A 12,083-nucleotide genomic window follows, 5' to 3' on the forward strand; every position below is an offset into this window, starting at 1 on the left:
GGGGAGTACATTGACTTTGAACCAAGGATGCTATTTCGAGAGATGAAGGAAAAGCACAAAGGACATGTATGAGCAGACCATATGGAAGGACATTTTCCAAAGATTGGGAGGAACAATATCATTTACTAATGCCAAATATTGGATGATTAAAAAGGTATATGGGATGAAGTGAACGGGTCTCGAGGCTAAAAAAACTGCACCCAGCAAAAGATGAATCCAGCTTAAACGCACCATTCATATGGACAATTTCTTTGTCTTTCAACACGTAACAAAGAGCTCTCAAACAAGGAATCAGGAGCTAAGATAGTGGTGTACCTACACTCCCTTGAATGTCCCGAGACAATGCAGACTGGCAAGAGGACCCTGGCATGTGGCATACCGTTGAAAGAGGGTGGCCTAATTGGGAATCAAAGGGAAAGCTGATGTGTCTCCAGCCACCTGGGTTTCGTTTCTATGTACGCGCTGCTAAGATGCCGAATGTGCAAGGTTGGATTAGGGTTGCCAATCAATTGGAATAGCCTGCCATTTACTTCTGCATACAGTGTTGCAAATTATTAGTCCATTGCCACATACTCTTACGTCCCGTATCCTTTACTCCATGGGCGCCCCTCGCGAGGGACGGGAGATGGAACCTTTTACACCAGAAAAATCTTCGTCCCTTCTAAATTTAGAGGTGCGCGGAGGCATGGCCCTGGGAGCATGCGCTACCCTGACTCCACCCTCTGCTGCCACACCCCAGTCCCCTTTTCCGCATCGATGAGAACGGCCAAATTCACCAGTGCTCCTGGATTTGGCTTCGGCCATGTAATTCCACGCGTGGATTCTTCCTCCTTTTTGTCTTTTTCAATAGGTACCCGGTCCTCAGACGCCACAGCTCCTTCCTGGCGCATGCCTACTTCAACATGGTTCAGCAGGTGCCCATCCTGCAACGGGCCCTTCCCAACTTCAGACCCCCACACCCTCTGCCTACATGGTCTTGGCCCAGATCACGGTTGGCAAGCCTGCGGCGTGCGGCTCGCTGGCCTCGAAAGCGCTCAAGAACATACTAGCCAGGTGGAGGGAGCTCTTCCAGAGGTCTCCTTCCGAGTATCTCAAGTGTTTCGTGAAACATTGACCCAGGCCTGAGGTAGGGCCTACATTTTCATCCGCGCCTTGCAAGGGAGACTTCTTCCCAGGGACTCCTATGCGGGAAAGGCTGGTCCGGTCCTTCTACCAACACACGCACCGAGGCTATCACAGCTACCGACCCTCTGGCTGAGGGGTCCTTGGATCCTCCTGGTCCCAAGGTTGAGGGGCCGCTAGGCTCTATTACCGGGCTTGTGCCTGAGGGGCTCCGCCCTTGTACCGGCATCGTGGCAGAGGGGCTACGCCCTGTTACAGCCAAGGGGGGCCCCTGAACGCAGCCGAGTATCGAGTTGGGACTGGCAACCAGGTACATGGCCTACGGCCTACCCTTATGTGCAAGGTTGTTTTCCCTTGCGCACATATGTACAGGGTCGGCAGCGGTCTCAGCTTCCTCCAGCTACCACGTCAGTGCCCTCCTCCTCGGCCAGCGAGAACCGGATCTTCGAGAGGTTGCTCGGCCTCATGAAGTCTCCAGATATGGGGTCTATCATCAAGGATAGAGTCAGGGAAGTCCTTCCCACTATGCTAGCGGCACCAGACTCTTCCGCTGACGCCCTTAGCCCCAGCGCAGCCACCTCTGCCTACTCCGCAGGCCGTTCCATACCAGCCTCCTCCTCTTACTCAGCCTCCAGTGGCGGTCCCTGTGCCCCAGCCTCTGGCTCCGGATACTCCTCCACGGGATACCCCAGACCTTCAGGATACTAATGAGGAGGAGGAGGACCCTGACACGCCATCATCAGCCAGGGCCTTCCACGAACGGATCGCGGGTCTGCCGGAATACCTGGGCCTCCCCTAGCCCCAGGTAGAACAGCCGCAGAGGGTGTCCTCGCTAAAGTCCTCACGAGGCACCCTTCGGCCAGAACTGCAAACCGATGTAGTCTCCCTTGCCAAGAAGGGCTGGCTCAAACCTTACTCTGTCCAGCCAGTCAACTGCCGCCTGGACGCAAAGTACAGGCAGATGAAGGGGATACACCCTTGCTCTCATCCCATCCTCAGTCATACTCCTCAGTGATTGCTGCGGCATCACTGTACTCCAAGCCTCAGTCGTCCTCATCTTCGACAGTGCTGTTGGGCAAGGAGGAGTAAACTTTGAAGGCATACAGTAAGAAGCTGTATTCCAATGCTTCCTTGCACCTGCGACAGGCCAATGCAGACACTATGCTGGCAGCCGCTAACCAGAGATTATGGCGGGAAATTGGTGACTTCCTCCTGAAACTCCCCACCCACAGCCGATCACGTTTCAAGGCGGGGCTAGCCAAGGCGAAGCTCGTGGCTCAGGACATCATGGAGTCCACGCTGGCACACATTGATACCTCTGGACGTGCCATCTGTATTGCCACAGACATGAGGATGGCCTGGCTCCGGGCAACCAAGTTCAACCCAGATATCCAGGAACGTATTCTAGACCTGCCCTTCGAGGGCAGGGACCTCTTTCACTCCAGCATGGACGAAGAGTTGGACAAAAATAATAGTTCTCAGACGGCTAAGTCTTAATCCATTCTGAAAAAGACCACACCCAAAGTGTACTCGGTCTCAGCAACGCTTGGATAAGGGTCACTCATCTCAAGGCTTCTGCATCTTCCAGGAATGGAGGTCTACACAGCCGGAACGCTCGCTGACCCCTAGTCTGCGCAAGCATCAAAGGGCGGGGGGCAAGGGGTTTTTCGAGTCCCCCCTCTGCCTCCAAAGGTAAAAAGTTATGACAGACCCACTCTGGTCCACAGGTCGCCAGTGGGGTGGAAGGCTTGCTCTTCACACACACTTTTGGTGACAGAAATGTGCGGACCCCTGGTTCCGGTCCGTAGTGTCCTTTGGGTACCATCTACCTATTCCTGCCTCTCCTCCCTCCTCAAAGTTGGGACAGCAACTCTTTTGGCAGAGTTTCGGTCGCTCGTCATGAGCCAGGCCGTGGAGGAAGTCAGCCTCCCAGCGAGGATCGGGCTTCTACTCCAGGATCTTCTCCTTTCAGAAAAAGCACCAAGCTGGCCTGAGAGTTGCACTGGACCATTCCACCCTCAACCCCTCATTACCTCTCCAGAGGTTCAAGATGGTGATGCCAGCTTTTATTGTAGAGAAATTATGCAGGGGAGACTAGATGTGCTCCCTGGATCTGAAGGACTCCTATCTGCACGTACCGATCTGGCAACCCATTGTTCTTTCCTCCGCTTCAGAATCATGGGCTGCCAGTTTCAGTACAAGGTCCTCCCTTTTGGCCTCAACTCGGCCCCCAGGGTCTTTACCAGACTCATGAATGCGGTGGCAGCCCTCTTCCTGCTAGCCAACTGGCTCATCAGGACCACGTCTCAAGATGCAGTTCACCACTCCTCCCAGGCTCTGATGGACACTATGCGACCTGTGCTTTTTGCTCAATCTCATGAAGTCGCAGCTGAAAACCATGCAGTCTGATCTTCCTGGGCCTCATCTGGGACACGTGCTCTGAGAGGGTCTTTCCCTCGGAGGACAAAATCGTGACAATCGGGAGGGCCATGTCCCACTTTCTCAGCCGAAGCGCTACTTCGGCTTGGTGGTACCAGCATCTACTGGGCCTTTTTGCAGTGGTACTGTTGGCCGTCCCCCACACAAGGCTCATGATTTAGCTCCACTTTGCAGCGTCGTGGAACCAGGAGAGGGGCTCTCAGGCCGAAATTATCAGGATCCCCATCTCTCGCTCTCCACCACGGACCTCACATGGTGGTCCAGGGACTGCAACCTGCGGACGGCAAGCCCTTCAGACCCCCGTTCCACAGGTGATTACCACAGACTCCTCCCTAGAGGGCTGGCGAGCCACCCTGGAGGACCTCTGTCCACGGCACGTGGACCAGTCAGGAACAAGAATACCACATCAATTGGCTGGAACTGAACGCCATCTGGTCTCAAGGGAAGGGTTGTCCTCATCCAGACAGACAACTCGACCAGTATGTATTACATCAACAAGCGGAGGGGTGGGGGGGACCAGGTCCCTTTCCCTGTGCAGACTGGCGATCAACATGTGGAAGTGGGCCTTGGAGAACAAGATTTTCCTCGCAGCAGTTCATCTTCCGGGGGTCTCAGACGTCACTGATGACAACATAGTCAGACCGGACTCAATAGATTGTGTTCTTTTTTTTTTTTTTAGGAGCATCACACTGAAAGAGTGAAAGAAAATCTCATAATCACATGACAAATGATGCAGGAGCGTCAGCATAATTACAGAAGACTGAGAGTGCCAAGTGTTGTGTGAACCATAGGCCCTTATGACATGGGTCCATTAAAACGAAAAGAAGAATCAATCTAAAAATACACCTGTGTAAGGGATAATATGAAACATGAAGGCTTGTGTTGTAACTAGACTAATGTAGGCTAGTCCTAAATAGAAAGCACAGGAGTAAGGAGCTCAAACCAAAACATGTACCTTAATTTAGTGAAATAAATAAAAATGAATGGATATTAAAGCAGCGAAAAGCACAATGGATGGTGCCGGCTATGAATTGACTAGTGTAGTGTATTTTAATACAAGTACAACAATCAAAGGCCAAATGAGTGTGGATGGCCAATATTGATTTAACAAGAAAAACCTTCAGTAGAACTTGAAAGAACATTGGAGATTAACTAACAAAACATTATGTTAATGAATATGATGTTGATTTATGTTTAAACGATGAAAAAAATATGGTTATTGTTGAACACAGGAGTTTTTACATGGCCTTAGCAGGAAATAGCAAATATGAGAAGAGACATGACGACAAAATTAAGCATTTAGTGAACAGGTAGAGAAGAAAGTGGAGTGTTGGTTCACATCGCAAGTGTGTGAACGCATTGTTGATTATTAGGAGTAAGAGGACCCAGGTGAGAACAGAAAAAAAAGGCAGTAAGGGATACAGTCATTCAAATAGATAGCATTTCCGCCCCCCCCCAAGATAGGCGCAAACAGGAGTGAGCACAGGATAGTATACATATATATACGAGTAAGGCCATATTTAAGGTCAAGGACACAGAAGACTTCGGATAAAAGGCAGAGTAACCTTTTTTTAAATTCTGGTAAATGGCGACATGCCAAATGGATACATTTGGTAAAATGTATAGAATTATTTAGGATAGGCAAAACAATGCATTTCTTATATGTCACACTTGCATGTATAATAGGAACAGTGCGGTGTTCCAAATGACAAGGGTAGGCAAGATTAGTGTAGGGCAAGCAGAGTAGCGAAATATGGCAATTTTCTCAAAAAGATAAGATTAACGCAGTCCTACGCTAGCAGAAGAGGACTTTGAAAACCACAGAAGAACTTTCAGCATAACAGGAAAAAATAAAGCCAGGCCTAATTTCTTCTACACTAAGTGATTGTGCACCAACAAATTTCAATTTTACAGAAGAGTAGCTTGCAGTTCTGCGGGCCGTGAATCCCAGAGAGATCTCAGTAAAGCTGTTTGGAGAAAGGAACAAGGGTCGATGCTAGGGAAATACCTGCCCACTTGCCAGTCCCAACATGACTTTGCTGCTATTTCGGTTTCTGCAGGGAGCAAGCATCCAAAGAAGCGTCTTATATTCTTCAGCTACGGATGCACCAAGAAGACCAAAGGAAAGCAACTAAAGACATCTTTTTGAAAAAAAATCTGAATTCGTTATGTTGTCTGTCGTTTGTTATTTTTTGACTCTTTGGTCCGAGAATGTCAACCATAGAGGGAAAAATTCCTTTCACATATTATGCAGTTTAAAAAAAGAAAGCCCATGAGAAAGTAGGGCAATACCAGCCGGCAGAGATTTATTGTATAAACTCAGATCATAGCCAGGTCCCAATATGTATTTAAATATAAATGGACAACGATTTTTGTAAAAAGCAGCCATTTTGTTATATTAGATAAAGAGAAAATGCAATGGAGCTTGTTTAGGAGGCAGTAATGTTTGAAAGAAACATAAGGGTTGGGGTTAAAGAGGAAGTACTCACTATAGAGACTTATTTTTCAAAGGAAGCTCGTTCAGTTTTATATTACAGATGGACAGGAGGGACCTATACACCAGGAGATTGCAGCACCAGACCCTGCGAGCAGAGAAACATTGCGGGACCCAGTCAGAAGCCCAGTCACAGTTATTATATGCTCTGAGTGTTTACAAAGTTTTCCTGGAAAGACTCCTCCATCCTCGTGTTCCCCAGAGGAATTTGAATGCCTCTCCCTATTGACCGACTTCAAATAAATGAAATAAGGCGGAGTACTCTGAAGAAAAATAAAATATTGGAAAAAACAGGCCTATGTTTGAAGGGCCCATGAACTTGCTGCAAAGCAGCCTAAAGGAGAAAATAAAGTGGACTTGGAATAAGGAGAATAAAGAAAAATCGAGTGGAAGATGTGTCGATGAAAGAAGAATGGAAAAAAAGAAGACCAGCACTAAGAATAAGCATGGGGAAGAGAAGGGGCAACAAGGAACTGTCGTGGGAGGAAGGAAAAAGTGTGCAGTAAAAATCACACGTAGACAATTGAATAATGGGCTGGTGGGTTATCTCAAGGAATGATTTCTCTTGATTCTCCTTGTGGCCGTAATTGCCTGTTGTATATAATTAGTTTATGTTTCATTGAGTAATAGCGGTGGAATCCAAACAGAAGCAAACAAATGTATCCTTTAAGGATGCATGCATGCGTTATATGGGAAATGTATTATGATCAAAACTACAGTTGATTTAAAAATGTTTTTATAATATCTCCCATGTTAAAACACAACAAGTGAGGTGATTGGGACAGGGATGCAGATGTATACTGCATATGGGGGAGGGTTGACACTGGGGTAGTGGTCATGAATTAAATGGGTGTCCAATAAAGACCAGAGGGAGCAGTGTATACAAGGTCCTAGATCCTCAAACCCCAAACTGCATACAGGCAACATGCCAGGCTGATCAATGGTTCCAGTATTGCAGAAATCAGAATTATAGTGCTTTAAGACCAAAAGGTACATATAGGGTGACATTTATTAGGGTCAGAATGCCCCAAGCAGTGGAGGGTGGCTCGGGTATTACACGTACATCATGAATATCGAAAATTTAGTTTGAGAACTGAATACGAAAATAGTTACGTACAAAAGTAGGTTGGTCTGCCACTTAGTAGAGTGGCTGAGCATCTAGACTGGGGTAGATTCGAAGATGGATGCTGAAACAAAATGGCTTCAAGTCCAGGTGTCAGGAGGGCCGACTCATTTTGACCTGGAATAGTCTATATTAGCAGTTCATTGTCAGTTCTGCAGAAAAAAAAATGTCTGGTCTGTATATTTACAATTTCTTGGCAGGAAAAGTATGGTATAGCCTGCCAAGTGAAGTTGGCAGGTCTCGGCAATCAGATAAGGGGCTGCTCCTTTAAAGACATCCAAGGATTTATAATGAGTGCCTGTTGAGTCTCACGCAAACTATCAGATTATTTGTCAGTGAAAAAATGCTTGCCAAAATGAAGTCATGCGAGCTTGGTGATTGACAAGCAAGCCAATTGAAGAATGGGAGCGCTTACATGCTAGTTGAGAGCCAATGGCGAATGTATCCTTAATTAGCACAGAAATGAACATTCTCCCCAACACCATTATGGACAAATGTTGACCCCACCGAGTGAGATTCATCTTTGTCAGGTAAGAAGGTAGGGGGATAAGGAGGAAGTCCCTTTGGCGGTTCTGTGCATTACACTAGTTTAGGGACTGTACAACCTGTAATGTTACAATTTCTAAGCCCCCAGTTGTAAGGTTTTGACCAATTTCATCTCAGCCACTTGTGTGTAACCATGCATTAGGTTAGACCAATGAAAATGAAATATAAATCGCTGTATATCCAAAATGACCCAAAGATGAATCCTAAGAATTGAAGGTTTCCTGGTCAGTGTGCCATCCAGCCAATTCCCCCATGGGGAATGAAAACCCCCCCAGGACCTGAAGAATGAGGACACACCTCAACACTTCTTGCGGCCTTGTACTTCAACTGTCAAATTAACTTAGTTTCACATACATTTCTCTTCTAGATTGCATCCAGATCCTGTAAGCACTGGGGGAGAACAAGGATCTAGACTACCCCACACCTTTTCATTTGGGCAACAAAGCAATCATGTTGCAGGGGACACCTTATAAATTAATCTTCACACACAGCTTTAATTTTGGCCACAAACATGGCATTTTATAACCATGCCTGATCAAATACAATCATGAACTGACTTACATACCTTGTGGCCTCTTTTTTTGAGCTCTGGTAGCATTCTATCCAACAGAAGAAACTTGCCAGAATTCGTCACTAATTCTTCATCAACCTAACAAGACAAAATTCCAATTATCATACATTTCGAATAGAAGTGAATTTCAAGTAGGCTATTTTTCCAAACTTTACGGTATTTATAACTGTACTCTGCCCTTAGCCATCCACTGAGCTTTGAATATTGCTGTCAGTTTGCACAAATGGTACAGGTCTTGTATGGTCCTCGACATGCATCTCTCTACAACGAGTGTCCGCTGTGCCCAATTTCTCAAGATCTTCAGTGAGAGGCTGGCAGTGCGCACACAGGAAATAAGCAAAAAAGAAAGCTACAGACAAGACTGCATTTCTGCAGGAGCACAATTTTCACCTCAATTTCACTTATGCACAACCTGCCCCAAGACAACCTTTTCAGAAGGGTTAGGACAGTTTCTAAAGTCCAACGAAGGGCTTCAAAAACCATTTCTGAGGCAATACAGAATTCTCCACTCTTTATATAAGGCTGTTCCACCTGAGAAGATTTGGTAGCGAAGACAGCATGCAGGCTCATTTTAGGAGGGAGAGGGCTAAAGATTAGTACAAAGAAATTGAAGCATACATATGGTCTAAATAAACACCGAAATACTATGCATTGTAAAAATAATGGTTCATTATAAATACATGCATTCAAAGAAATCTTTGGGAAGATAAGTTTGTTTGTTTGTTTATTTATTTATTGTGCGCACCAGACCCTAGGGTAGCAGGGCGCAAGAGAACAAGGAGGTTTACAGCTTAGTTAACGTTTACAGGTTACAGATTAGTTAACGTTACAGGTTACAGGCATAGTGGACATTTCGAATCTGCAGGGTAGGGCAAGTGCAAGTGCAGATAAGGCGTAGCTAAACAGTCAAATCTATGGCGATCAAACAGTAAAAGCAGGTTAGTACAAACATTATAAGAAGACGTTACGTATAAAGTGACATACGCTATGTCGCATTCTCAATAAGCCATTTTATGGTGTTCTTTCTGAAGTTATTGAAGGTTTGGTCAGATCTGAGTGCAAGGGGTAGGGAGTTCCATAACTGTGCTGCCTTAACTGGGAAGCTGGAACCTCCAATGGTGGCTAGTTTGAATCTGGGCACTAGGAGGCAGTTGGGGCTGGCTGTCCTTGTGAGTCTCGTTGGATTTTTCCTGTTGAAGCGTTCTGAGAGGTATCGGGGAGCTTTGTTGTTTAGGCATTTGTGGATAAGGGACACAGATTTAAGGTTGATTTTTTCTTGGGTGGAAAGCCATTTGTGTTTTCGTCTTATTTCTGAAATGTGTGCACTTCTGGGGATACTTAGGGCCGCTCTAAGTGCATTGTTTTGGAGCACTTGGATTCTGTGGATGATTTGTTTGGTAGTCCCTATGTAGAGGGCGTTGCAATAATCTAGTTTCGATAAAATGAGGGCTCTAGCTAGAATAAGACAGCTGTCCTCTGAAAGGAATGGTTTCCCAGCTCGTATTAACTTGCATGTATAGGCAGTGGATGATGACAGTGAGTACTGTTGCATATTATATAAACAATCATAAAAACCAACTCATACTCAAAGTATACACACCAAAGGAGAACCCCATTTAGAATAGCATTCAGCAAGTCAGGGTAAGTAAAACCCAAAGTTAGACATGCATTCAGAATGGCAATATGAGAGAGCAGCCACCACCAGCTCAATCGTCGACAAAGTTCTCCTGGGCCGACTGGGCCTTCTTGGGCAGGTCAGCTGCCTTTAACTCAGTCCTTGGCTTTTTCGGGCTTCTCCTGCAGTTTTGCCGATTTCCCTTTTGAGGAGCTCGATTGCTGGTGGTGAGGTGGATGGTGATGTTGATCGGCCCTGCCCATCACAGGACCCTGCTTGTTCGGCGGCCCTGATTGAACTGGGCTTGCCATGCTTGGCCTTGTTTTAGGCCCCCACAGATGGGGCACCCTCAAAGGACTTAAAAGCCTGCTTCTAAGACCGGCCAGTCAGTCCTGGGTGAAGCATGACCCTGCTTGGGTCAGGGCCAGAGGCCTTTGTGTTTAGCCAGTCTACCGTTTCAATCCTTAATTTTCTTGTAGAAGCAGAGGCAGATCTCGCACCCTCCCTTCAATGCGGTCTGGGTGAAAACAGTGGAGGAGTTTGTCCTCTACAAACCGTTTCTGTAGCCTGCATCTGATGCAGGGCCTGAAAAGGGATCTTCCTTCCCGCTTCTCTCATGGCCGGAGGTGTGGAATGACAATCCTCGGACTTGAGGGGTGCTGAAATTCACTGACAAACGGATCCCTGTTGGCAGATTGAGAAGATCACACATGCTCTTTTGACACTTTTTTTGTGTCAAAAAGCAAAGAAAATAAGTGGCTCACGGAGCAAAACGCGAGGACACCAACATTGAAACTGACAGTAAAAATTTGAAGATGGCTGTTAGAGGAGGAGCATAGGGCGAAGACGGTCATTGGCTGGGGCAGTATGACCCAGAGGGCGGTGATTGTTTGAGGAGAAACAGTTTGTAAGAGAAAGTGAAACTTTATTTTACTGAGGATATCTGGCGTGACAGGGAATATTCATGAGCATGTGAATCCATGCCAGACCCCATGCTGGAGCATCAAAGCAAATTAATCAATTCTTTGCAAAGGCTACATGAAAGCAGGAGAGGAACCAAAGGATCTCACGGAGACCACAAAACTGAACATCCAGCATTATGTAAAGGGGGCACAGTATTGATTTTCATAACTAATAATCAGTTAAATCCTTTGATCCTTTGCTGAGCAATGGGAGATAGACATTTTAAATACAGAGAAAAGAAATGTTAAAAAAAAAAAGTCGAATACGTTTGTTCTGACCACACAGCAAGAAAAGAAAGCATCACTCTGGTGAATTGGCAAATCGGGCCTACAATTGATCTGTCCATGAACAGCATCGGCAAATAAACTACAAAATATTTTAGAAATATATAGGAATCTTAACTTTGGCGATGCTTTACACAATTTAAATGCAGGAAATTTACACTACCTTGAAATCTTGAGTTGCTGGGTCAAGTGGATATTCAATTAAGTATGGGTGATTACAGCATTTTCGGAGCAGCATCATTATGTTTTGCATTTTCAGGTTGATTTCAGAATTCCAGGGGAGATGAACATCTAGAACTGGTCTAGTTACAACAAAAGCATTTGTCAATGAGTCATTTCCAGCATGCAATATCTCCTTTTAAGCACATTTCTAAACCATTTTAAAAAGCAACAAAAACTAACAGCAACAAATGAACCATCTTAAAATAGCCTGGGGCACACATTTAACTGGAAAAGGGAGACTGACCAGAAATGCAGTTCCGAAACTAGAGATGCAACTAAATTGGGACGACTTCGCTAGCCCCTGGACATGGAAGGCAAGGAGCAGTGAATCCAAGTTTAAAGGTCCTACCAAATTTTGGGCACATTGGCAAAGAGGTTTGTGCTGAAATGCAGCAATTTACCATTATACAGGCCAACACGTCCACCACTTGGGAACAGCTCAAGCAATCTGGCTATTTCACCTTCTTGTTACTTGTTTTAGCACATTTATCTCGGGTCGCCCAGATTTATCACGGGGGAGTTGATCTACAACTTCCATAAGGAAGTGGGTTATGCCAGTGAATACGTTTGTATCACATTCCATCATCCTAGCCATAAAGTTTGATTATTGAAGCATGCACCTCAAAATAAAAAGCTTCTACACGTGTTGCTGCTATAAAGGTTGGCAACTTAATCAGAAATTGAATAAAAATGCATTGCTTTTG

General features: G+C 45.7%; 1 protein-coding gene across 1 annotated transcript in view; it reads right to left on the minus strand.

Moving 5' to 3' along the window:
* Positions 1–12,083, minus strand: part of HELLS (helicase, lymphoid specific) — a 588,544-nt gene that overhangs the window by 294,760 nt on the left and 281,701 nt on the right. The window contains exons 15-16 of the mRNA XM_069610592.1: positions 11,321–11,459; positions 8,290–8,373 (exon numbers count right to left, since the gene is read on the minus strand). Of these exons, the coding sequence (XP_069466693.1) occupies positions 8,290–8,373; positions 11,321–11,459 (223 nt within the window). The remainder of the gene's footprint in view (positions 1–8,289; positions 8,374–11,320; positions 11,460–12,083) is intronic.

The sequence above is a fragment of the Ambystoma mexicanum genome, chromosome 8 (assembly GCF_040938575.1).
Source record: "Ambystoma mexicanum isolate Mex_15411 chromosome 8, UKY_AmexF1_1, whole genome shotgun sequence".
NCBI classification, from domain to species: Eukaryota; Metazoa; Chordata; class Amphibia; order Caudata; family Ambystomatidae; genus Ambystoma; species Ambystoma mexicanum.